The sequence below is a fragment of the Diplotaxodon limnothrissa genome, linkage group LG1, assembly GCF_057381915.1.
Source record: "Diplotaxodon limnothrissa isolate DT_005_m linkage group LG1, D_limnothrissa_male_GT1.1, whole genome shotgun sequence".
In the NCBI taxonomy this organism is placed as follows: Eukaryota; Metazoa; Chordata; class Actinopteri; order Cichliformes; family Cichlidae; genus Diplotaxodon; species Diplotaxodon limnothrissa.
This window is the reverse complement of record NC_140596.1, coordinates 37,792,764-37,820,618: the sequence shown is the minus strand read 5'-3', so window position 1 is coordinate 37,820,618 and position 27,855 is coordinate 37,792,764. Positions and strand designations below refer to the sequence as shown.

General features: G+C 43.0%; 1 protein-coding gene across 1 annotated transcript in view; it reads right to left on the bottom strand.

Annotated features, from left to right (window-relative positions):
• c1qtnf4 (C1q and TNF related 4) overlaps positions 1-25,349 on the bottom strand; it is a 51,277-nt gene extending 25,928 nt beyond the window's left edge. Inside the window, exon 1 of the mRNA XM_085358025.1 lies at positions 25,280-25,349. Within this exon, the coding sequence (XP_085214151.1) occupies positions 25,280-25,349 (70 nt within the window). The remainder of the gene's footprint in view (positions 1-25,279) is intronic.
• Positions 25,350-27,855: the final 2,506 nt, after the last annotated feature.

Here is a 27,855-nt window from a genome sequence, read left to right as displayed (position 1 = left end):
CCTCTTCTAGCTCAGTGTTTTGGTTTAATGGCAGCTTATTCTACAGCTTAGTCCAAGTGTTTTTTATCAGCCCCATTTCCAACAACAACAGGCAGCAAACAAGCTCTTAACAAACCCTTGTCCTCCATCAGATTGCATCATTTGCAGAAATAATCTGTAGTGCTTTGGCCACATGTATAAATGACACACATAGACCATGCACATGCTTTCTAACACATAAATAAGCTTTATAAAGGACAGTGAAACTACAACCATGTATTGTTGTTATATTGCATGTTTATGAACACATCTATCTACAGCTCTTTCTGTTACCTGTAATTATTGACTCTTCTTCTGTGATTTGAGCTTATTTTTTAAAGTCTATTTTTTCCTTGCAGCAGCGTTCTGTACCCTGAACTTAAAGGATCGATCGCCTCCATCACATTTGTTGTTCCTCAGTAGCTTTTCTTCTGTTCTCAACAACAAAAGCACATTTCACCCACTTCTCCTGTGACTCTCTCAGTTTCACAGTCTGTAAAATTGCATGTCTACTTTGATATTGTCTTATTAAAAAATTATTGTCAAATAACTTGTGGAGCAAACAGTGATTCTGTATGCAAATGATGAAAAATGAGACGGTCTGCTTCCACTTGCTGCTAAAGACGATAGAAGAAATGCACTTTTAGTAGTTCACAGTAACAGCGTGTACGCATGGCTGCATAAAGCCTATGAAAACAAAGTGTATGTACTTTTCTGTCCTTGTGATTATTCACAGGGTTAGCTGGTTGTCTGCATGCGTCCCTAGGTGTGGACAAATGCAAACCTGCATTTTAATATTTCATACCATAATGCAGACATAGTCTCTACTCCCAAATTAATTTTCATTTCCCTTTTCATGTTGGTAATAACTATCACTGAGGCCAGCTGCTCCCTTCGACCTTTAGCTTTTACACCAATGTGCAGTGATGGTAGAAACCTTCATTTTCATCATGTTTACTAGCCAGTGCTCTGATGTGAATGTGATGTTAGTAACTGTAACTGTTCTAATAATAGCCGTGCTATCACTCTTTAAAACAGCATGGTTCAATTTCTATGGCAAGACCTTTGGTTCAGCAAAAACGAAGATATAAGCAGCTGATTCAGTCTCATTGTGTAACCCAGCTTTTGCTTTCCTCTGAGCAATAGCGCTCTCTTTCTGATACACCCACCCCCACCACACACACACACACACACACACACACACACACACACACACACACACACACACACACACACACACAATTCTTCATTAGATCAAAGCCACACAGAGAACTATTGTTGCATTGTATAGGCCAGTACAACTGCTTTTGCTCTGTGAAAGCAAGAGAAAAAAAACAAAACAAAAGTATCTCTCATCACACATGTGTGCACACACATTCACACACACTCTGGGGGGCCAATATTTGACTTAAAGTGTTCCATTTTTCTACCAACGTATGCTTTTACTGAATTTTCAGTGTGTTTGGGATCAACGACAAACTAAAAAATGAAGCTGTTGCCAATCAGATGCTTTCCAGATGTTGTTGCATTATGGTCAAAATGTGACACTGATAATTCCAACAGTTTTCAGAAGACCCCCAACGCCACACTACCAAACCATCAGTTTATGCATGTGTGTATATGTATATGTGGGTTTTTTTTGGGGGTTTTTTGCCTTTCCCGTTTGGATCTTTAGCCATCAGAATTGTTGTCTGAAGGCCAAGAAAGATTTACTTTATCAAGTGGATCATCACGGCCTTGCCATATTGGTCCATTTGATTGACCTTTATTATAATTATGTATTTATTTGATTAGATTTTCGGTTGTTACAGACGGGACAGACATGACTGGGGGATAGGACAGGGAGAAAGAATGAAAGAAAGAGAGAGAGAGAGAAAGAAAAATAGAGGGGAGAAGAGATGGTGAGAAAGGGTGGAAGAAAAAAAAGAAAAACAAACAAAACACTTGGATCACCTGTATGGAGATAAGAAAAAACAGAAGAGAAAACAAACAGAAAAGAGCAACATAATAAATACCTAATTCAGTAAAATCATAATTCACGTCGGTAGTAATGACACCCGGGTACGCCAATCGGAGGTCACTAAAATCAATATTGAATCGGTGTGCAACTTTGCCAAAACAATGTCGGACTCTGTAGTTTTCTGTGGTCCCCTTCCCAGTCAGACCAGGAGTGACATGTTTAGCCGCATGTTCTCCTTAAATTGCTGGCTGTCTGAGTGGTGTCCCAGAAACGATGTGGGCTTCATAGATAATTGGCAAACCTTCTGGAGGAAACCTGGTCTTGTTAGGAGAGACGGCATCCATCCCACTTTGGATGGAGCAGCTCTCATTTCTAGAAATATGGACAAATTTATTAAACCCCCCATAATATGACTATCCAGAGTTGGGACCAGGAAGCAGAGTTGCAGTCTTACACGCCTCTCTGCAGCTTCTCTCCTCCTGCTACCCCCCCAAAAACCCATCCCCATAGAGACTATGTCAGCTTCCAAACAGACAAAAAAACCCAACTAAAAACCAGCAACAAACAACTTAAACATAAACAATCACAAAGAAAGAACAATACAGTATCCACATCTGAACCAAAGAGTAAAACAGTGAAATGTGGATTATTAAACTTAATAATTGATCAACAAATCAATTTACTCTGCCTTACAGAAACCTGGTTGCAGCAGGATGATTATGTTATCTTAAATGAATCAACACCCCCGAGTCATTCTAACTACCAGAAATCTCGAAGCACAGGCCGAGGGGGCGGTGTGGCAGCAATTTTTCACACCAGCCTATTAATCAACCAAAGACCCAGACAGACTTTTAATTCATTTGAAAGCCTGATGCTTAGCCTTGTGTAAAACTCAGAAACCAGTCTTACTTGTTATCATCTATCGTCCACCTGGGCCTTACACAGAGTTTCTGTCTGATTTCTCAGACTTTATATCTAATTTAGTGCTCAGCTCAGATAAAATAATTATTGTGGGTGATTTTAACATCAATGTAGATGCTAAAAATGACAGCCTCAACATGGCATTTAATCTGTTATTAGACTCAATTGGCTTCTCTCAAAATGTAAAAGAACCCACCCACTTTAACCCTTTAGAGCCGATCGGAGCGGGAACGCTCTGTTATGCGTAACTATTTTTAAATCCTGGTAGCACTGCAACCACGTAAGCTAGCGCAAAAATTTTTTTTGCATATGAAACCGGAGGAGTTGTACTTACATATTGTGCCATCAGCTTGTCCTAGGTCACGGTTTCCTTCCACATAAAGCTTTGCAAAAACTGCATAAAAAGCGCTTGCAGGAACAAAAACATAATATTCCAGAAACACGCTTTGCCGGTCCGATCAGCTGTTCAAAACACTTCCTACGTTGGAATAGACGTCAGCGCGAACTTTTGCATTTCCGCCATTACCTGGCCGAAACCGGAAGTGACGTCATTTTCGCGGAAATGTAGTCTTTTTTGCGATCAGGGCCTCAGGGCCTATACTGCTCTTTTTAAAAGTTATGTTTGACTTTATGACTTTCTGTGTCGTTTCTGGGATGCTTAGGACTCATATTGCACTGCTGGAAATAGTTTATTTTGATGCATATGCTGCTTTTTTGCAAATTTGCAGTATAATATTTATTTTCGTTTTTCCTGCAGTGTATAAAAATTGGTGTATTTCAAAAATAAAACTATGAAGACACTCAAAATAAATTTCCTGTGGTGGGAAACTATTTTGTGCAACTTTTTTGTATTTACAGTTTTGAGGGATAAGCCTCTTAAATTTCTCTAACTACAAATATATGTTAAAAAATCAAAAACGATTTTCAATTTTTTTGTAGTTTATTGCACTTTTTTGCAATTTATGTAATTACTATGCACTTAATGAATACATATTATTAAAATCTGGGCTATAATGGTTGTATTGATGTATAGCAACTTGAAATGCTCCCAAAAATGGCTCCACAGCATGTAAAAATATAATATAAGCTCTGGCGGACTTGGTTCTATGGTAGGTCTTAAAGGGTTAATCACACTCTAGATCATAGGTGCCAAACTCTGGCCCGCGGGCCAAATTACTATTAGAGCTGGCCTACTGGTATTATACAGCTAATATATATATTGTTTAGTATTAAGCTTTGCTTGTTCCATATTCAGTTTTTCAGCAAAACGTGTTTGAGTCCATAAGAAAAGATTCATTCTTATATCTGGAGGAATAAATATATTTCAATAAATATTAACGTTAGCCCGCGACTTTGTTCCAGTTTTGAATTTTGGCCCACTGTGTATTTGAGTTTGACACCCCTGCTCTAGATCTTGTTTTAACATATGGCATAGAAACTGAACATTTAACAGTGTTTCCTGAAAACCCTCTCCTGTCTGATCATTTCCTGATAACATTTACATTTACAATAATTGATTACACAGCAGTGGAGAGTAGACTTTATCAAAGTAGATGTCTTTCTGAAAGCGCTGTAACTAAGTTTAAGAATATAATCCACCCACTGTTATCATCTTCATTGCCCTGTATCAACACAGAGCAGAGCAGCTATCTGAACGCTACCCCAACAGAGCTCGATTATCTGGTTAATAATTTTACCTCTTCACTACGTACGACTCTGGATACTGTAGCTCCGGTGAAAACTAAGGTCTCAAATCAGAAGTAACACGTAGCCTAAAGCAGATGACTCATAAGCTGGAGCGGAAATGGCGTGTCACAAATTTAGAGGATCATCATTTAGCCTGGAGAAATAGTTTGTTGCTTTATAAGAAAGCCCTCCGCAAAGCCAGAACATCTTACTATTCATCACTGATTGAAGCAAATAAGAACAACCCCAGGTTTCTCTTCAGCTCTGTAGCCAGGCTGACAAACAGTCAGAACACTGTTGAGCCAACCATCCCTTTAACGTTAACTAGTAATGACTTCATGAACTTCTTCACAAATAAAATTTTTATCATTACAGAAAAAATTACCAATAATCATCCCACATATGTAATATTATCTACAGCTACTTTCAGTACCATTGATGTTAAGTTAGACTCATTTTCTCCAATTGATCTTTCTGAGTTAACTTCAATAATTACTTCCTCCAAACCATTTTAGACCCCATTCCTACAAAACTGCTCAAAGAAGTCCTGCCATTAATTAATTCTTCGATCTTAAATATGATCAACCTATCTCTAATAATCGGCTATGTACCACAGGCCTTCAAGGTGGCTGTAGTTAAACCTTTACTCAAAAAGCATCTCTAGACCCAGCAGTCTTAGCTAATTATAGGCCAATCTCCAACCTTCCTTTCATATCAAAAATCCTTGAAAGAGTAGTTGTCAAACAGCTAACAGATCATCTGCAGAGGAATGGCTTATTTGAAGAGTTTCAGTCGGTTTCAGAGCTCATCACAGCACAGAAACAGCTTTAGTGAAGGTTACAAATGATCTTCTTATGGCCTCTGACAGTGGACTCATCTCTGTGCTTGTCCTGCTAGACCTCAGTCAGCGTTCAATACTGTCGACCATAATATCCTATTAGAGCGATTAGAACATGCTGTAGGTATTACAGGTACTGCGCTGCAGTGGTTTGTATCATATCTATCTAATAGACTCCAATCTGTTCATGTAAATGGAGAGTCCTCTTCACACACTGAGGTTAATTATGGAGTTCCACAGGGTTCAGTGCTAGGACCAATTCTGTTTACATTATACATGCTTCCCTTAGGCAGCATCATTAGAAGACATAGCATAAATGTTCACTGCAATGCAGATGACACCCAGCTCTATCTGTCCATGAAGCCAGATAACACACACCAATGAGTTAAACTGCAGGAATGTCTTAAAGACATAAAGACCTGGAGGGCCGCTAACTTTCTGCTTCTTAATTCAGATAAAACTGAGGTTATTGTACTCGGACCTGAAAATCTTAGAAATATGGTATCTAACCAGACTCTTACTCTGGATGGCATTACCTTGGCCTCCAGTAACACTGCTTTCTTCGATTTGTGCAACATCTCTAAAGTTAGAAATATCCTGTCTCAGAGTGACGCTGAAAAACTAGTTCATGCATTTATTACTTCCAGGCTGGACTACTGTAATTCATTATTATCAGGATGTCCTAAAAACTCGCTGAAAAGCCTTCAGCTAATCCAAAATGCTGCAGCAAGAGTCCTGACAGGGACTTGGAAGAGAGAGCAGATTTCTCCTGTATTGGCTTCCCTTCATTGGCTTCCTGTTAAATCCAGAATTGAATTCAAAATCCTGCTCCTCACATACAAGGTCTTAAATAATCAGGCCCCATCTTATCTTAATGACCTTGTAGTACCATATCACCCTATTAAAGCACTTTGCTCTCACACTGCAGACCTACTTATTGTTCCTAGTGTATTTAAAAGTAGAATGGGAGGGAGAGCCTTCAGCTTTCAGGCCCCTCTTCTGTGGAACCAGCTTCCAGTTTAGATTCAGGAGACAGACACTATCTCTACTTTTAAGATTAGGCTTCAAACTTTCCTTTTTGCTAAAGCATATAGTTAGGGCTGGACCAGGTGACCCTGAATCCACCCTTAGTTATGCTGCAATAGACGTAGGCTGCCGGGGGATTCCCATGATGCATTGAGTTTTTCCTTTCCAGTCACCTTTCTCACTCACTATGTGTTAATAGACCTCTCTGCATTGAATCATATCTGTTATTAACCTCTGTCTCTCTTCCACAGCATGTCTTTATCCTGTCTTCCTTCTCTCACCACAACCAATCACAGCAGATGGCCCCCCCTCCCTGAGCCTGGTTCTGCCGGAGGTTTCTTCCTGTTAAAAGGGAGTTTTTCCTTCCACTGTTGCCAAAGCGCTTGCTCATAGGGGGTCATATGATTGTTGGGTTTTTCTCTGTATCTATGAAGCGCCTTGAGATGACTTTTGTTGTAATTTGGCGCTATATAAATAAAATTGAATTGAATTGAATTTAATAAATACAACACCATCACAATAAACTAGCTAACAGTAGATAACAGTAGATGCTAAATATTACATGTTATTGTGCAGTACGCAAGATCGACAGCGCACAATGTGCTTTGAGGTAGCAGCCAAGAAAGGTGTAGTTTATGTCTGTGAACACCCGTGTGTACGCCTGTGTGGATCAGCACGCTTGTATTCAAAAAGGTTTCTCCATGTAACGATCTGCTAGGGAGTGTGGGGAGCCAAAGCCCCATCCCCCAGGGCATGAAGCAGGTATGGAGGATATCCAGGCCCCAGACATCCAGAGGCTCCAGAATACGAGGACCGAAGGAGGACCACCAGGGGGCAACCGTGCCACCCTCCTGGGAAGAGCTGAGGAGAGCCTCAAACGAGAGGTCACCCAGCAGCCACGGAGCAGAGGCCAGAGGGGGTTGCAGTGACGTGCCCGCGGGCTCTGCTGGCAGCCAGCTGTGCCAGACAGGACCGGGCCTCAGGCCCTCGGAAGGGGCCCAGCCGGGCCACAGGCGCCAGGCACCACCAATCGGCCACCAGGAGTGAGCCGGTACATACATGAGCACCCAGCCCCAGACACCAAGAACCACCAACACACCAACGTCGGAGGGCATCAGCCACTGGGAGTGTGGTGAGGGAAGAAAGGCCTCCATACCTTGGAGAGCCTGAGATGTTCCCAGAGAGGTGGAGTCTAAAACCCAAGCTGACATATAGACACAGATGAACAGGCGCACGCAGACACAAACGTGCATTCCCACCCCCATATACACAAACAAATACTCGGCACTCACCCGACGTGGAGACAGACACAAATAGACACTGTACACACATTCACACTCCCCAAACATACTCTATATCCCAGGTCCGGGTACCCCCGCCCCCAGAGGGGCAAACCGTGAACTCGACGTATTAGCCAGAGGTCCCTTTACTACGGTTCGGAGCCGCGGACCTGTTTTATATACGCGCCGAATAGTTTTCTATACGAGATCGCTGCAGAAAGTGCAGCTTTACCTAATGTCCACCTACTGTTACTCATTTATATTAAGATTTAAACATCTAGTTGGTATGACGAGTAGTCTTCAGTAATAGTAATAAATCACACAGCAATAGTACATTCATGTAGTTGTAAAAAGCATGATAATATATTAAGTGATCCAAAGTATTCAGAATACGTTACTCTCATTGAGTAACGTGACGGAATACGTTACAAAATACATTTTGGGGCATGTAATCTGTAATCTGTAGTGGAATACATTTTAAAAGTAACCTCCCAATACTGCAAACCATGATAAAGGCTCCACTGTGTTTTGATGGTTGTAAGCCCCTACTGTTGTTTCAAATGCTGATTCAAATAAAAAAAAATATATTCAAATTTATATTATAATACCTGTTGAAAAATTCATAACACCGTCTCCTTGACTGGTGAGCTTTGGCTACGTTCTGAGGGAGTTGATGACACATGTTTATTCTTAGGTATGAAACTAAGCACATACACTGCAAAATATTGTTAACATCATGTAGGTAACAAATACAAAACACCTCTAAAGTGGGAGTTTTACATATTATCATATGTTAAATGTCCTGTGAACCACACAGGCTTAGAAATTGTCTGGAAACTTATGACTGCGATGGAAAAATAGTCACTTGCTGGAGGTTGTTGACGACGATGATGCCATATCAAAAATGTCCTTGCGCCTGCTTTGGTCACCAGCAGATCATTGCTTCGAGTTTGCATGGAACCAACCAAGCAACCAAAGCAATTTCATGCTGTTGGTGCAGCACCGTATGTCTCTTTGCAGCCAGTTTCACTTTAGCAACACCTATCAACCTTCAGCAAACAATTTGTCGTGGAATACACACTTTTCCCCAGCAATCGATGGTTACTGGGGCCTTACTGGTCTCTAATCCTCGGGCTTTAGCAACTGATTTCACAACAACTTCCAGCAAATAGTTACACCCATTTGGAGAATACATATTTTCCCTGGGAGCAGAGGTTGACTGATGGTTGCAGTCTGTAGGCTGTGTAATGACTAAAGTAATCAGGATCAGGCTTTGTTTCATCACACTCTTTGAAACAAAGCTGGTTAATGCTTTTGACAGTTTCTTATCCAAAGTAAATTCAAAACCGAAAATGTGACACATGGTTTATCTCACAAACGTTTCAGCTAAAAAAACATCCATATAGTAAGCTGCCATGTTTAAATGGCAAAAGCCTGAAAAATGGGAACCAAAGGCATAATTTGCCATTTGCTGACATGTTTACCCATTCTTAACAGATGAAACATGTTTTGCTTCATGAGCTGGAGCAAACATGAAGTTCCAGCTCAAGACCGGCTCCCTCCTCCTGTCCTCTAAACACACAGGGGTGCAGGCTGCTGATTCCTCCTCTCCCACTGGCATCTGAGTACAAAAGCTCCTTTGAAAATGACTTTGACTGGAACTGCAGCACGCAACCTTGAAAGCCACACAGACAGAGTCAGTGAGAGCCGATCCAAATCCAACGGCTGCTGAGCGGAGAGCAGCATGCACGACACTTTGTGTTTAGTGGTACGGATGCTCATTGGATGCCGTAAATGAGCAGGAATATAAGATGCTGCGGGACAATAGGAACGGGCGTCGTGCTTATTTCTGGTAACAGTCTATCAGCTTATTTCATGTGTGATCTCATCAGCTGTCTTTACTGCACATTAAAGCAATATCACTGTCATCAGTTTCAGAGAGTCATTTTTATCAACATAGCACATTAAGATCGATGATTTCATTGTGTTTCAAAGCACATAGTACAATCAAAATGAAGCCTTTCATCTTTGAGAGTACCAGAGGTGCTTTCTTTCAATAACACACTGGAAACCGTGAAGTGTTGAATCTGCAGCTTCCTTCCACCTTGTGGAATTTTAGTGCACTGTTTTCAGCCCTTCATCCCAAAGTTTTAGTGTTTTGGTTAAATCTTCCTCCCCTCACCGTGTTTCAGTTGCGCTATAACCATTTTCACCAAAAAAGCTCTCTGTAAAATGCTCTGACCATGACCCGGGCACCAACCTACAGCAAGTATTCAGCTTTAAGGATTTAGCTAGCGATAGTGCAAAAAGTTACTAACTTATAAATAAGTCTCATAATTTGTACTGAAAGCAGCATTGCATGTTTGTTTGTGGCTATGATGGGATAACCAGTGCTGCTGCTAACCTGGAGATTTAGTGCTTTTGTTCATTTATCAAGAGACATTGTAAGAGAATGGTACTAAAATTTTCAAATAAAAATCTAAGGGAGAAATTGGTGTTGAAATTTAAATTAAAGTCAATTCTTCTAAAATAACTCCCAGGCGGTGTTTCAAGATGGCTACCCAGTTTGTTTCCAGAAGGACTGATTTGGCTAACTGCATATAGACAGATGTTTTCACCACTGCTTCCCAAACCCTGCCAGAATAAAGCTGGTCTCAGGTGGACTTTGGTTAGTTACACTAAAAGGCACCATCAGCTAAATTTCACATTAGTAACTCCTACGCTGGGTTATTCTAACAGTGCAGAGCATGTTACTGTAAATTCTGTAAATTCTGACATAATACTGCAACCTACCATGTTTAGTCTATGCTTACTTTCTAACACAACCTTTAAATTTCTTTTTTATTACTTAAAAAACAATCTATTGTAAAATAAAAGTAGCAATACAAACTAACAAGAGAAATTCAGCAACACCTGCCAAGGGCCATGGTTCGTGACTTTAAGTATCTTCAGGTCTTGGTTCATGACCTGCGGATTAAAGAATGAGATCATGGATACTAAAGGTGGCTAGGCTCAGCCTTAGCTGTGGTCACTTAGGAGGGACCACTCCTCCACGTTAAAGGAGTGAGATGATGTAGTGCAGGCATCAGTATACATCCTGGGCATCTCCTGTGCGAGGTAATCCAGGTATGTCCTCCTGGGATGAGGCATACTCAGAAACGCTGGACAGATTACACCTCTGGCTTGGGAACACCTTGGTCAGAAGAGCTGGATAAAGTGCTTAATGAGAGAGCGGATATAATTTTGAGACTGGATTTTCTGTGTTGTCACTCTCGCCATCTCAGAGATTGATCTCAAATACAGCAAATGGACCGATAGCTAGCTAACAGTTTGTGTTTCAAAATCCAGTTGATAGTCTGTTTCAGGCCATATTTGTTGACATTTGAAATGACCTGCTAATTTTAAAAACATAGCTTATATGCCTGCTTTGCTTCTGTACTGCTAGCTACAGATAAATGAGGCCACTGGAAATCCAGTGAAATCTGTATGGATGCACGAGATGAATGGGTAGGATGTGCAGCGAGTAGTCTCCATGGCATCAGCAGGAAGGACTGCTTGGAAGCAGCAGTGAGATTTTTGATTGTTCCAAATCCTTGTAGTTTTCTGCCGATGATTGACTTATTTAGATGATTACCAAGAGTGACCGGTGAGTTCAAAACAAAAAGTGCTAAAAGCTCAGCATAAATTAAAAACATATTTCCTTCTAAAATGTTTCAAAGAGCATTAAGTTGTCAGAAATCCAAGTTGGATGTTTCTGACATGTTTTAAATGGCCTCCTCTACACATTTAGATAACACACTGTGAGTATGGTCCATGCTATGTTTGGAACAAGGTTTCAAGTTGCTCACCGCAAACATCCAGGCTCTCATGAAACTGGTGAAAACTGTGAAGGTGAACGAGATGAAAAAGAAGGCACTGGTGGTTTGCAAGCCTACAAAGGGAAAGATGCCAGTGTACGGACCACTGTTGGTGGTTCGAGCTTGTGTCTACCCCAAGATTTCCCTCGATGATTATAATGTGATAAGTTGCATATAACAGGATCGGGTTGTACACAAAAAAACAAATGTGCAGTTTTTTTTACCAAGTATAAAAAAGACCGTTTGTACACGGTTGATGAAGTTAAATCTAAACTTAAAGCTTACGGTCAGTTGGCATAACCACATGCTCCATATTCATCATTTAGAATAAAGAGCGCACGACACAATGTTCCTCCCCTCAGTCACCTTTCTCTACACAGGTTTGTGATTATGTACTTTCCCAGAATGCATTTCAGCAGTTTCTCGTCTGACCTTGATCTGTATTATGCGGTTAAACTGAAACAACTGTAGTGGTAACAGCAGAGTGAAGTTACTGCTACCACGGCTGAAAAAGAAAACCCAACGCTCGTGCAAAATGCGGCTCATGTTTTAATTGCTGCATTGTGCACCTGGGTCTGGGTGCAGTTCCCCCCTCCAGGGGCAAGGGTACCTAGACCCGGTTCGTAGAGTACGCTTGGGGAGTGTGATCGTGTGTACGTTGGTTGAGTGTGGAGTAAGTGTATATGAGAGCATGAGGGTGGGAATGGATGTTTGTGTCTGTGTGTGCCTGTATGTCTGTGTCTATATGTCAGGTTGGGTATCAGACGCCACCTCTCTGGGGACATCTCAGGCCCTCCAAGGTTTGGAGGCCTATCTCCCCCTACCACCACTTCCCCTGCCAGTGGCGGACTCCCTCAGGTGTCGGTGCGTTGGTGGTTCTTTGTGTCTGGGGGTGGGCGTCCGGGTACACACCGGCTCACTCCTTGGCGGCCGCTTATCGGGGCCTGGAGCCTGGGGCTCGCTCGGGCCACTTCGGAGGTGGGGTGCCCCCGGCCTCTCGGCCTGGGGCTCGGTCACTCAGGCACAGCTGGCTGCCGGCGGAGCTCACGGGCGCGTCACTGCAACTCCCCCTGGCTTCTGCTCCGCGGCTGCTGAGTGAGCCCTCATCTGGGACTCTCCTCAGCTCTTACTGGGACAGTGGCGCGGCTGCCCCTCTGTTGGTCTTCCTTGGTCTCTTGTGTTCTGGGGGCCTCTGGATGTCTGGAGTTTCGATCTCCTCCATACCTGCTTCATACCCTGGAGGACGGGGCTGTGGCCCCCCCACACTCTCTAGCAGATCATTACATGGAGAAACCTTTGGAATGCAAGCATGCTGATCCACACAGGTATGCACACAGGTGTACACACGGGTATTCACAGACGCAGACTACACCTTTCTTGGCTGCTGCCTCAAAGCACATTGTGCGCTGTCTATCTTGCGTGCTGCACAATATCGTTTATTATTTAGTATCTACTGATATCTACTGCTAGCTAGTTTATTGTGATGGTGCCGTTTTTTTTATTATGTTGCTCTTTGTTTGCTTTCTCTGTTTTTTTTCTCCATACAGGTGACCCAGGTGTTTTGTTTGTTTGTTTGTTTGTTTTTCTTTCTTTCTTCCCCCCTTTCTCACCGTCTCTTCTCCCCTCTGGTTTTCTTTCTTTCTCTCCCTCTCTTTCTTTCATTCTTTCTCCCTGTCCTATCCCCCAGTCATGTCTGTCCCGTTTGTAGCAACTGAAAATAAAATAAATTCATAATTATAATAAAGGTCAATCAAATGGACCAATATGGCAAGGCCATGATGATCCACTTGGTAAAATAAATCCGCTTGGCATCTTTCTTGGCCTTAAGACAACAATTCTGATGGCTAAAGATCCAAACGGGACAAAAAAACAAAAAACAAAAAAAACAAAAAAAAAACAAAACAATTACTGCATTGTTTCTATTTACAGTTTGAACCAAAAAGCAACACATCACATTTTAAATCGGGACAAACAGAACTGATGCATTCTACTTTTTAACTTGCATTTTACACAGAAATGTGCAGTAGTTTATCCACAGTACCTGTCATCATCAGATTTTACCACGGGTTGATATGAAGGTCAATAGAGTTATCCACAGTACAGGACGTACATATTAAGTCCCAGTAACATTCCTGCTCTGAAAAAGCATAAAAACCAGTATACATGTTACCTGGTTCTTTTTTTGTTCCACCAAAGAACACTCAACGCCCATCTTACCCTGTACGTCCTCCAGTTAGCTTGATGATAATAATTTTGCACATGCATGCCCGTGCTCGCCCTTATACTCTGTGAAAAGCACATAAAGGCCTCCATAATGACCAATACTGTCTGCTCTGTTTCCCATGAAGGCAGCAGGCTGCGACTGATGTTGTGAAGCCGCCTCCCTCGGCTCTACCTGCTGGGAGGGCAAAATCAAAGCACAGGCTTCTGAGGGAGGGTGGATAGGAAAGTTCACACCTCTGACTAGAAGTCAATATCAAAATGTAGACTGGGACTGAGGATGGACATCAAAGTGTTCAGTCTAGTGTTATGATTATGTCCATTATCACAAGGAGCAGCCCCAGGAGAAGAAATAAGAGTCACGGGGTGATCCTGAATGATTATGCCCTGTGGGACTGGATCAAAGATTTCTACTGTAGAAGATTGTTTTTAGCATCCCCACTGATGTCTGCGTTACACAGGTCGTATAATCAGAAGTGTGCAGACAAAATCCCAGATGAGTCTGAAGCTCTTGGACAGGATGATGACAGGTAACACCCGAGTCTGAGCTAAAAAACCTTCTGTTGCCCTCAAAGTCACCTTTATAGATTTGTAATGCTTCTAATTCACTCTGTCTTCTAAACCAGGCTGAGAAGCAGGACTTTCTGCTTTTTAACTAAAACAGTTATTGCAACAGCTATCTGACAAAGTGTAAAATGAAGGATTCAAATATGTCTCTGGATTTCATTGTCCTTAAACACATTCTGAGAAGATGTCTAGGGTCGTTATTTAGCACAAGTGTAAAGTTTTGTTTTGGTCCCTTCATCAGCTAAGAGAAGGAGATGGACTTTAATAAGACTTGTCTTATTAAAGCATTATCTGCATTCAAACACTGAAAGCTACCAGCTCCATTCAGCTGACATGCCGTAATCTTCTAGTAGCAGATTATAAAATAGTGCAAGTTTACATGACTTGAGCAATTTCTGTTGCTCCAAAATTCTCTTAAGATATACATTTTAATCAAATTGTAATCAAATGTGAATCCAAGCATGAGCACAATAGTTGGCAATGTTATCTGGAGCTTTCATGTAACAAACAAACATCACGTCCACCATCAGTACATACAAATCTAAATAAGGGAGTGTACTGGGACTGGGTAATTCATTGTAAATATTTTGACTTACAAAATTAATTTATTACCAGTTAGGAAAAGTCCCATTGATTAAATCTGTATCCCTGCAGCTTAACCTCTGGGTGATGTGTGCACATCTTTATTGTAATGTAATGTTTTATCTGAGGAGCTACGGCAGATTATCTAAGAATGACTCAGAGCTTAACATTATCTGCTGCTCTACCAAACATGTGGCACAGTTCACTGCCATGTTAGATTTGAATTAAGTGTAAATGAGGTACTTGATATTATATTTTGGTGCTACAGTAAATGTCTTCAACTTTAAACAGAGTATGCTGCCAAAGGGCAGGACACACACAAGAGCCCTGATCATGAGGGGCATTACGACGTCAGAGGGTCGGGTTCATTGGGATTTATGTGTGCCTTGTTTTCACATCGTTATCTACAGCAGTATTATGGAAATCCATGTAAAGTTTATATGAAAGTGAAAAGCTGGAGGGCTGGATTAGGTTCTTTGCTATTTACATAAAAAATAAAGCCTATTGGTGGATTTTGTTTTCTGCAGGAATATGCAAAGTGTTTCATCACAAGGTCTGTTTGTTTCAACAGGTCCTTTCATTGCTCCCCCCCATCTGAAAACTGCCCTGTGCATACAGCTCAGCTCCTGACCAGTGAGGGAGCATAAATCCCAGAGCAGTAAAAACATATGCTTAAATTAAAGCTTTGAAAAAACAAACAAACAATGAATGTGAATGTATTTATACCCCAGACTGAATAGAAAAGATGGATGTAGCCAGAATGACAACACTCATTAATTTGATTAGTGAGGTACTTATCAATCAGAAGATAGCCACACTCCAAATCACTCCATGTTTAGTGTTTAATTTATTATTATAAATGAGGAAAAATTACAAAATGAACATCATATCATATTAAATGAGACTTGAAACTAAGAACAGAGACCACAAACTCACAATTAAAATCTTGACTGAAGTCATAGATAAGTTAGCATTAGAGACGCTTCCCCATAGACTTCTATACAATCAGACTCTTTTTGCATCAAGAGGATTGGGATGAGGAGCTGCCCCTGCTGGTCACTGGAAGGACTGTAGGATTAAGGTATTAATTAGGAATAGGTTCCTAAAGATTAAGATTAAGGTACCTAAATCTTCTTAGAACCAGAAGTTACATCCATCTTTTAAAACCTATGATTTATACATGTTTCTATATCATGTGTAGAAACATGTTTATATATCAATTCTCACGTTGTCTGACATCATTACTCTTGTCCTATCATCTTCCTTCTACCTTCTTTGACCCAATGAGCCTCCCGTTGTTTGGTTTAAGTGTCCATTATTGTCCCTTTCAGACTCATTCGTTCCCCCCATCTCGAACTCACAGATACCTCAGTCATAGCTCCATCTAAGCCTCAGACTCCGGGGAGGTGTCCTAAAGCCTATCAGTGCTGGGATTCAGTTCTCCCATGATGGATCATCGGAGTGTAATTGCCAAATATATATATCAAGTCTCAGTGTGTCTGTATCTGTTGTATTAAAGTTTTGATTTAGTAGTCGAGTTGTTTAGACATTTCCCATGTTGTATTTGCCAACCTCTCACTGCTGAGACATCATGCAGTTCCTCTTGTACACCATCCTGTATTTATCAGCACAGCAGGGGGAACGTGCTTTGGGTGGATAACCAGTTTCTTTCCTCTTGTCCTTTCCCAAAGGTGTTTTTTTCAGTTCTACTTTTGGCTTTTTATTCTTCGGAGGTTTGGCACCACCCTACACTGGTTCCTCTTTTCCTCCCTTTTAAAATGCACAAAGAAAATAAAGGGAGGAAGGTATAATAAGAGCCCAACCCTTCCTCAAAAATACAAACTGATGGAGCAGCCTGATGGAGCAGCCTGGCGACCTGGGCCTCATATCAAAGAGAATTGGGGGGTTGTTATCTGGAGGTGCAGTGGCAGACCTCTGCTGCTTCTGTCCCTCTCATTAATCCTTCTCCCTCCCTCCTTCCCTTCACTGCTTTTCCTCCTCCCTTCCTCAGCACTTGTCACCAAGCTGTCAGCTGCCTGCTCAACTGTAGACACACGGACCAGCCTGGGGATGGGATGCATGGCAGGGATGGAAAGAAAGATGGAAAGACAAAGAGAGAGAACTGACAGATCCAATATGAAAGAGAAAAAAAGAGTTGGAGGTGTAAGCCAAGCTTGTCAGCCCTAGCAAACAACAGAAGAGATCAATTTCTATGAACTCTAATCCATCCTGTAAGTGTCTTCTTTTTCCTGCCAGTGTCTGAGTACAAAGAAAACCCAAAGCAGAAACACTGCTCTCTCAATCCTGTCAATTCACCTGCTAAAGAAACAGAAAGAGAGAAGGAATAGAGAGAGAAAGCAAGGAGAATATCAGCTGTGGCAGCAGCCTAGTTTCTTGCCAGAAAACATGGCGAGGTTCGATTCATCAGTGACATACGAGGTACAAGTGAAGCAGCAGTGGGAGTGAGCTGACTGCTGCCTCGGCCCATTATATGTGCGATTACAGGGGTTGAAGAAACAGATGGTAGTCAGGTAAGGAGCTGGTTTAGATTTCAGTAAGATTTAAACACCAACAAACTTCCCGTCGCAAACTATCCTGCAATTTGTGGTCAGCTGTTATGGTCTTGTGAGGAAGGTGAATAATTAGCACAGGAGGATGTTTCCAGCCCACCAGGACGGGTTTAATGATCTAAGACTAGCAGGACACATCTTCAGAATCAAAGAACTTCTAAGCATATAGTTAGAAATCTCCACCCACTTATTTTTGGTCCGTTTGTTTAATGCTTAAGAAATATCCAACTTTGTCATGCTTATTTGATTTTGATCCAGTTCCCTTTCTATCATAAACGGAGGTGTGTAATCCATGGTATCTTAAATAGTGAGTGTATCAAACATCCACGGTGCTGACTGATCACATCCTCTCTACAAACTGAAAATGCATCTGTGTACTGAAGGACAATGAAAGCAGCAGAAGAGTCCAGAGACTTGCTAGCGGCTTAGTGAGCTTGCAGCAGTCACAGCAGATGGCCCCGCCCTCCCTGAGCCTGGTTCTGCCAGAGGTTTCTTCCTGTTAAAAGGGAGTTTTTCCTTCCCACTGTTGCCAAAGTGCTTGCTCATAGGGGGTCATATGATTGTTGGGTTTTTCTCTGCATGTGTTATTGTAGGGTCTACCTTACAATATAAAGTGCCTTGAGGTGACTGTTGTTCTGATTTGGTGCTGTGTAAATAAAATTGAATTGAATTGATTATGCAAGCATTTCTTGAACTAAATTCTAAACACGCTGAAAGCGATGAACCTGCTGATCCTGAGTCGTGTTTGTCCAGTCAGTTTGGTGTCCACATCACGTTTAGCTACCACTTTGGTTATATACCACAACACGGGTCAATAAAGAGATCACACTTCATTCTGCTGTGTAAACTTTGTGACATTGAAATTCAACCTCATGGACGAAGAATCCAAAGTCAGTAGTATTAATCATCTGGGCTTACTATATTTAGCACCAGCCCATGCTCTCACCTATTTCCACCTTAAGTTGGATTAGTGACTCAATTTTTCCACTCATCTCTTGGCAACCTGCACAGAGATGAGTTGTTCTGCTTGTGAAAACAATTATTTTTACCCCAGACTATATCCTTCCTGGTATTTCTGAGTTGCGATAATAAAAGTCTCCTTAAGATTTTTAAAATTTTGAACAAAGATATTTCAGTTGGCTAAAAGAGGCGCACCAGCTGAAAGAGCAGCTGTGCTGTCCCTAAAGAGCCACTGTAAAAACCAGCAGTGGCTGCTAGTTTGTTTTTATCCTGTAGTAAGTGGTGCTAAATTTGGTCTGTGAACTTCTGTTTGACAAAGTTTGTAGATGGGCATCAATCTTCTTCTCATACCACAGTTTGGGGTGGCTGAGGGTCACAGCAGGTCATCTGCTAATTGGGTGGTTGGTATTTTGATCCCTGGCTGCTTCAGTCTGCATGCTTCACCAAAACTCTGAACCCTGAGCTGCCCCTGATGCATTCACTGGAGTGTGTGAGTGTTAGACAGAAAGCACTTAGATGTTGGAAAAAAGCGCTTGTATGAATGTGACTAAGACAAGTTGAATGAAGCACTTTGAGTGCTTAACCAGAGAGGAAAGTTCTGCTTAAGAACCAGTCCATTTACAGCTTCTGTCCTTGCTGTTTATTTGTTTTACCCTTCTGACTCTACACCTGCACCAGCACCAGTGTCTCTTTACCCAGTTTTCACTCCCGTCATTCCCATCCCGTCATTCCCATCCCATCATTTACTGCATGATTGTACGTTGGTAGCTCACTGTGTAATGCTTGATGGTCATAAACAAACACAATGCAGTGAGTCATGTTTACTTGTGCTGACTGTTGAATTTCTGGAAACTGGACTGAAAGTTGTTCTAAAGACAGCTTGCATTTGACAGCATGCACACTGTTCTGTGTGGGATAACTTATTTCACCCATCCATCTATCCATCCACTGCGGCAGGGATAGCTCAGTAGGTAGTGGTGGCCCCATGATCGGAAGGTTGGTGGTTCGAATCCACTGAACGGCTACCCTGAGGTACCCCTGAGCAAAGTACCATCCCTACACACTGCTCCCCGGGTGCCCAATGGCTGCCCACTGCTTCACTGAGTGAATGGGTTAAATGCAGAGAGGACTTTCCCCATGGGGATCAATAAAGTATACTTTCTTTCATTTTCTTCCGCTTATCCGGGGCCGGGTCGCGGGGGCAGCAGCCAAAGCAGAGAAGCCCAGACCTCCGTCTCCTCAGCAAACTCCTCCAGCTTATCCGGGGGGACACCAAGGCGTTCCCAGGCCAGCCGAGAGGTGTAATCTCTCCAGCATGTCCTGGGTCTGCCCCGGGGCCTCCTCATGGTGGGACATACCTGGAGGCCTCCTTGTCAGATGCCCGAACCACCTCAACTGGCTCCTTTCGATGTGGAGGAGCAGCAGCTCTACTCTGAGCCCCTCCCGGATGGGCAAACTTCTCACCCTATCTCCAAGGGAGAGGCCGGCCACCCATCGGAGGAAGCCCATTTCTGCCGCTTTTATTCGCGATCTCGTTCTTTTGGTCACTACCCACAGCTCGTGACCATAGGTGAGGGTAGGGACGTAGATCGACTGGTCAACTGAAAGCTTCGCTTTTACTCTCAGCTCTCTCTTCAACACAACAGACCGGTACAGCATCCGCATCACTGTGGCCGCCGCACCAATCCGTCTGTCGATCTCCCGCTCCCTTCTCCCATCACTCGCAAACAAGACCCAGAGATACTTAAACTCCTTCACTTGGGGCAGGGTCTCGTCCCTGACCCGGAGTGGGCACTACACTCTTTTCCGCCTGAAGACCATGGCCTCAGATTTGGAGGTGCTGATTCTCATTTCCAGCTGCGTCACACTCGGCTGCGAACTATTCAAGGCGAGCTGGAGGCCATCACCTGATGAAGCCAACAGAACCACATCATCTGCGAAAAGCAGAGATGATATCCTGAGACCACCAAAGTGAAAGCCTTCTGCCACTTGGCTACGCCTTGAAATTCTGTCCATACAAATTATGAACAGAATCTGTGATAAAGGGCTGCCCTGGCTGACCCACCAGGAACAAGTTCGACTTATTGCCGGCTATGGAACGGTTGTATAAGGACTGAATGGCCCGTAGCAATGGGCCAGTCACCCCATACTCCTGGAGCACCCCCGACAGGACACCCCAAGGGACACGATCGAATGCCTTCTCCAAGTCCACAAAACACATGTAGACTGGTTGGGCCATGTCCCCTCAAGTATCCTCGAGAGGATAAAGAGCTGATCCAGTGTTCCACGACCAGGACGAAGACCGCATTGTTCCTCCTGAATCCGAGGTTTCGACTAGCAGACAAACTCTCCTTTCCAGCACCCCGGCATAGTCTTTCCCAGGGAGGCTGAGGAGTGTGATTCCCCTGTAGTTGGAACACACACCGGGTCCCCTTTCTTAAAGATGGGAACCACCACCCTGGTCTGCCAATCCAGGGGTACTGCCCCTGATCTCCACGCAATAGAGGTGTGTATTCCTTCCTTCCACCGCCTGACAATTTTCTCAGTCGAAGTCAGCAGCACTCCACCCGCACTATACACAGTGCAGGTAAAGCACCGCTTTCCCCTCCTGAATTGCCTGATGGTTTGCTAGAATCTCTTCGAGGCAGTCCGAAAGTCTTTTTCCATGGCCTGAGAAAGTGAGGAAACAAAAGCATTGAAGCATTGTGAACCTGTATAATCACAACAGAAGAATCCACAGATGGATTGTTTTCCATTCGGGGTGGGGACTGTGCTTCGGGGAAAGTATGAAAGGGTTCAGGGTGGAGTGAACTGTGTGTGTGTGTGTGTGTGTGTGTGTGTGTGTGTGTGTGTGTGTGTGTGTGTGAGATATCGTCAGGATGTTGCTGGAGACAGATTAGTGCAGCAACAGAGGGATTGTCAGATGATGACGTGGTACAACTCAAAGACATCCTCTGCTGCAGTACTGTCACTTTCCTCTTCTTGGGGCTTATTTTGGGATTTATTTGTAACTTGCACTGATCCAAAGGTGTGAGATTTAAAATAATCAGAGTGCTTCTCTCTTTTTTCCTTGTGTGCTTCTCACATCATGCTTTGCATTCACACTTCCACTGTTCCACAACATGCTCACCTGCTGTTGGTCAAAATCTCGTGTAATTGGCTTAGTAGTTACTTTTTCCTGCGTGGGATGCATGTTGTGCTTTCAAGATTGGCAAGCTCTGAACAAACAGATCTCCACCTGCTTTGAGTATTCTGGTTGGTGCTTACAGATGGGCAATCAGTGACTGAAGTGGCTCTTGCAAATATTCCACATTCAGTTTTATTTGGAAGGTGCTGGCAGCCGTAATGTCACACTATAGCCTGGTAAGCCTCAATAACACAGGGGACTCGTGACTCCTTGGATTGCTGTGGTTGCCTGTAGTTTGTATAGAAGATGACAAGTTGTCTGCAAATTGCCAAATAACCACAGACAAGTAGTGAAATTTGAAAAATCTAAATCAGGAATGGAGAGCGTTCACCTTCAAAATAAAATGTGTGCCTTTCTGTTGAAACCACCACTTTTCAAAGGTGTTTTCTTTACAGATGGTTGGTCTCTGTTTCCCGTTTCACTGCTGCTTACCAAATCGTTAACAAGTGTTTGCACGTGTTGGCAACTCTCTCATAAATTACACGTGACCATACTAATCTGCTAGCAACCACAGCAATTACAATGAGGTTTTCAATACAGTGGCAAATACTTCTTTGTGACTGATTTCACCTAGTGACACCAAGCAACCTCCCTCATTCTTGACAAGCTGACAGCAGGTTGCCAGCTGGTCTCTTTGTGACGGTGGCCTTAATGTCCCCCAAAGCTGTTCTCTTCAATTCATGACAAATAAAAAAAAGCAATGTCTCGTGGTTGAGCTTGGATTTGCACAAACTATTTCCAAACTGAAATGTTGTGTTTGCTGTGATGTTTCAAAGATCAAACACTGCTACCCCAGATGACTTGGAGAAGGTTGCTCACATAATTAGTTGCTCATACATCACTCAGGTGTCTTAGTTAAATACCATTAAGCACAAAAACACAGAAAGTATCTCATTATCTATTTTTGTGATCTCTGGTTCATCTAAGTGTTTTTATTTTCCAAGGATAAAAATAGTGATGCTTACTGCTCAGTAATTGTGTGATTAATATTAAATTATATGTGATTATGAGATTTTAAACTATGATTAAAGGACAACAAAAAAAGTATAATTTATGTTGGCTTTGATAAATACAGTATTTTTCTGCAAATGATTGACTTCAATTTATCAATCTAATGCTAAATCACAACAACAGTTCTCTCAAGGTGTAAAGTAAAGACCCCACAGTAATACAAAGAAAACAAAGAAAACTCTCTAGCACGAGTACAAGTAAACTGCATTTCTGCTGTTTTCTTTTTAAAGTGAGTCACACCTCAGTAACATCATGATGGATCTGGATCTGTAGTGATCGGCTCTTTATGCCTTCAGTGCCTTTTAACACTGAACGCCTGAACTATGTGTAGATGTGGTCAATGAAAAGATGGACCACTGTTTTTCTTTCCTATACCCTTCATGTGTCAGGAGAAATCCAGAAAAAAAGAATGCATTGATATAGATTTTTTTTAAAGCTCCCATCAGAAGGCATTCCTTTGGGAAAAGCTGCACCTGTCACAGTTGGAGCAGTGAGCAGCAGAGTGAGCCCTTTCTAAATGAGAATTAAAGCATGACAAAAAGGAGACTGACTGAGAACAGCATGGCTTCAACTTGAATAAATCTTTGCCCTGTTTTTCAAGCATTCGAGCTTTTTCTTTTTGAATATTTGAGAGGGGTTACCGGCCTTTTCGCTCTCACACACTCATACAAACCACGCTGTTAGTGTTGAATATGCAACAATATTGCATGCAACAAGTTGATTTCCAATCCAAGGTCGTCAGCACAAATGAACAAGACAGGCTGACTGTTTGGTGCAGGAATGCAGAAGATTAAATGTTATTTACAGAAGCTTTAGGGTTGTGTAGCTGCAACTATTTTAATCTCAGTCTGTCTGTTAAAACCCCAAACATCATCCTCAGAAGTACGTAAATGCAGTCGCCTCAAGCTACAGTCTTCATATGCTATTGTCACTAAATGCTACAGGCTCGTATTTATTATGAAAAAAAGGGCTCACTTGAATAAAACTTGGTTGCTTAAGCCAAAGAACTTGTTAAGCTGCTGGTTTTACTTCTTTGTTAAGCATCCTAAGAAACACATGCTTTTGTGTTTCATGATCATGACACAGATAAAGCAGCAGCCAAAAAGCAAAAAGTCCACAAACCAGTGCGTAATGTCATGTGGCTACATCTATCGTCTGCATAGAGTGTATGATGTCAAAAGGATGGTCGACTTAATACAGCAATTCAATTTTATTTTATTTATATAGCACCAAATCACAACAACAGTCGTCTCAAGGCGCTTTATATGGTAAGGTAGATCCTACAAAACTAAATACAGAGAAAAACCCAACAATCATATGACCCCCTATGAGCAAGCACTTTGGCAACAGTGGGAAGGAAAAACTCCCTTTTAACAGGAAGAAACCTCCGGCAGAACCAGGCTCACGGAGGGGCGGGGCCATCTGCTGTGACATGCTGGGGTGAGAGAATAATCTTAGTAATGAATAATCTTAAAAGTAGAGATAGTGTCTGTCTCCTGAATCCAAACAGGAAACTGGTTCCAGAGAAGAGGGGCCTGAAAACTGAAGGCTCTGCCTGTATGGTAAAACCGTACAACAGGTAAAACGACACCATTTACAGCTGCAATCTACTGCAAAGCAACAAGCTTGAAACTTTCCTCAACCGCTTGATGCTCCCTCCCTCCGGGCTGTGTTTGGTTGAGACAATTCTTTACTTGTCAATTTATTGCGCTGGCAGTGTGTATATTTTTATATCTCATAACTCTAGGTTTCTTTGTTTGCTCTCACGACATCAAGAGCTCCTCAATAAAAGAAGGCAGAAGCAGCTGGATGCAGGCACACACACACACACACACACACAGATGCTGTAAATAACACCAGCATATGTCCCTGACAAATGTGTAATCTGCACACACACTGAGCACGAGGATCAATCTGTAGCCCGCCGCAGCCGTATGTTACACTGATGCGGATTAAGATATTGTATCTGCAGACAAAAGGAGTCAACCGCCTTTGTGCAGAAAACCCATCTTAAGATAAGAGAGATCTCATCTCCTCAGCCTAATTCACAGCCTCCTTCTGCTCTCCTGTATCTCTGCCGCATTCCCACAGTGCATTATATCAGCCCAGCTGCCACATGTGACATTATATAGACATTATATGCATTACACCCTCTGCTTTTGTGAGGTGTCACTGTTTCTGGAGATCAGTGCAGATAAATAATGCATGCTGCTCAGACGCGGCATGACTGCTGAATGCGCACTGAAGGCAGTATAGCTCTTTTCTCCCAGCACTTACACAGCAAGCAACACTTAAAGCATCCATTAACATCACACCAACACTTACGCTGCCCCTTGCTTTTTGAGCTCATCTGGGAAATTACTTATCAGAAAAATCAGAGCACATTCTGGACTGGTTGTCTTGTTTGTCTCTCGGGACATCTGCTGAACCCCGAGTGATGCGCTCGATGAATGCCAGCACACTCACAACTTAGGCTGCGCTCCCAGCACCAAGTTCCTAGCATTCTCTGTTGCACCTGAATGTCTGCATTACGTTTCAGCATGCACAAAGGCTACAAGCCGTGCTTCAGAGGGGAAGAAGAAGTGAGCTGTCTCACCTGTATGTATGCGGAAGGTCTCTTCTGTCCTGGCCGTGTACAACGCACAGAGCTGAAACTTCTGTCTCATCAGCGCTGCTGGATAAACCTCCCCCCCTCACTCTCTCTCTCTCTCTCTCTCTCTCTCTCTCTCTCGCAGTCTGCTCTCCCACCCTCCCGGCTTTCCCTTTTTGCTCTTTTTTCCCTGTAACTCACTGTGTTTTCTCCATCTGTCTTTTTCTCCCTACTTCAGTGCCTTCCATCAACCTGCTGCTGCTCATGTTGTCTTTGTACATATATATGTATATATTCTACGGCTATATTGCTATTGGAGGCTATAATTTGATAAAGAGCTTTTAGATGAGGTGCAATGCGTACCACTGCAGTGCTGGAGAGATGCACTCGGATATGATGCTCTGTTAACCTAGATCCTAGTCTGTGTGTGTGTGCGTGCGTGTGTATGTGTTCCCACCTGTGTTTTCTGGTGTGTGCGTGTTTGTGTGTATGTTCACAGATAATGGGAGGGGAGGAGTCTCCGTGCCATAACAACCGTTGGGCTTCGCTATTTGGCGACAGCGCTGCCAACTTCCTCCCTCCCGCTTCTTTGTTGGGAGTTATTTTCTCACCTCTGGGAGGATGGTGGGTAAGGCGCGGGGGTAGTGGGATGAAGAGACACACAGAGAATACGTGTAATGCTCTCAAATTGAAATTCATCCTACCCGTCTCCCTTTATAATCTCATTCAAATTCCACAGTCTGTTGCTCACTCATATTTAAATGAGCACTTGACTAAATCCCTCCTGTGCTTTCGCTTTTCTCGGTCAGCCTTTGGCAGGCTGCCGTGCTCTGTTGCTCTCCATCTTCCTGGACGCTTCTCGGCAAACTGGCCAATACGCGTATATAGAACTAAAAGAGTGGGCATTGAGGCCACGCAGATCTAATGTCAGGCAGTACACATGCAACCCACTTTGAAGGTAAATGAGTGTGAATGGACCAAAGCTCAGGATGACACTGACAGAGCGTTTCTGAAATTCTTGTAACTTTTCACACATAACCGCAGAAAAACTAGAAAGACTGTGGTGTTAGCAAACAACTGAATAAATAAGCTCCAGTTTGTTTGTGCTTTTCAAGAACTGGTGTCAGCTCACCATATTGTTGTCTTCATTGAGTCTTTGGGGTTTTTTGAGGTCTAGAACTGTTTGAAAATGATAAGGTTTCCGAAAGAGACTCAGGCACAGGCCAGGGTTTTCCTTTAAGCGAAGGACAGTGCGTTTATTTACAGTGAACACATACACCAAGTGGCTATATACAACGTGCAGGGGAAACGGGTCCGGGTCGCCAGGGTCCTTGGGAATCAGGGTTGGGAGAAGGGTGTTCCATACTTTCTGTACAAAAACGTTCCCCCTCAATCACTCCTCTCCGCATCGGGTTCCAAAAACGATCTACACACAAAACGTCGGGTTAGAAGGATAATTATAAGAAATTCTCAAAGTACAGGTTAGCAGAAACACAAGTCTAACTGACACTGATAGCTCAACGATCCAGCGAAGACTAGTGCAGACTCGCCATCTAAGTAGTGCAGTAATCAGCTGGGATCAGCGGCCGGTGTGGTGATGAGCAGGTGTGTGGGCCAGCAGCGGGAGCCCGCAGTGAGCATCGCCGTGGCGAGAGAGAGAGAGAGTGAGAGAGAGAGAGAGCGAGAGCGAGAGAGCAAACAAACCACAAACATATTGCCCAATAGCAGAAACGGCCCTAACCAATCTGGCGCCCTAGGCAAGATTTTAGGTGGCGCCCCCCTACATCAGCAGTGTAGTGTAATGTTGTAACAAATAATATTTCTATTAAATAAGCTTTACTTTGCATTTTAATTAACGTGGGATTATTTTTTGTATTTAGAAATAATAGTACCAACTTTTTTTTTTTTTTCCCAACATTTGTGGCACTGGCGTGGCGCCCCCTGATGGACAGCGCCCTTAGCATTTGCCTATACGGCCTATGCCACGGGCCGGCCCTGCCCAATAGAGGATTGACCAGCGGAGCACAGGGACCATGACAGAAAAGGCCTTCTTTTTCATCTTGTCTGACTGTTTGAAACATTAGAGAGGCTTGTGTTACTGAGACAGCCTCGAATGTCTCCAACCACGCTTCTAAAACCATAACCAATTAATACTGTAACTATGATGTCTATGGCTGCCCACTGCTTCCAAGCTCAGGATCCTTGATTGGACTCAGAGACCAGCTTGTGGTCTGACAGAAGCTAAAATTAGAAGAAGGGTAACAGCCTTTTGCCTTCAAGGCAGCCGATCTTGTGAGTAAGCTTAGAGCAGACCTTCCCAAAGTGTGGGGCCCGCCCCTTGGGGGGGGGGGGGCAGAGCCATTGCAGGGGGGCGTGGTATGAAAAAAGGCTTGGACACTGCTAGCACGGGGCACCTACACAAACGCAAAACAGGAGATGACGCATCGCTGAATATGTTTCCAAACCAACTTCATTCTAAGCCAAAGACTAGAAAATATGGTGAAGCATATCTTCCCTTTGGCTTCACCTGCACAAGTGCCAAGGTAGCTCTCCCCTGCATAATTGGTTTTCCCTTAGTCAGG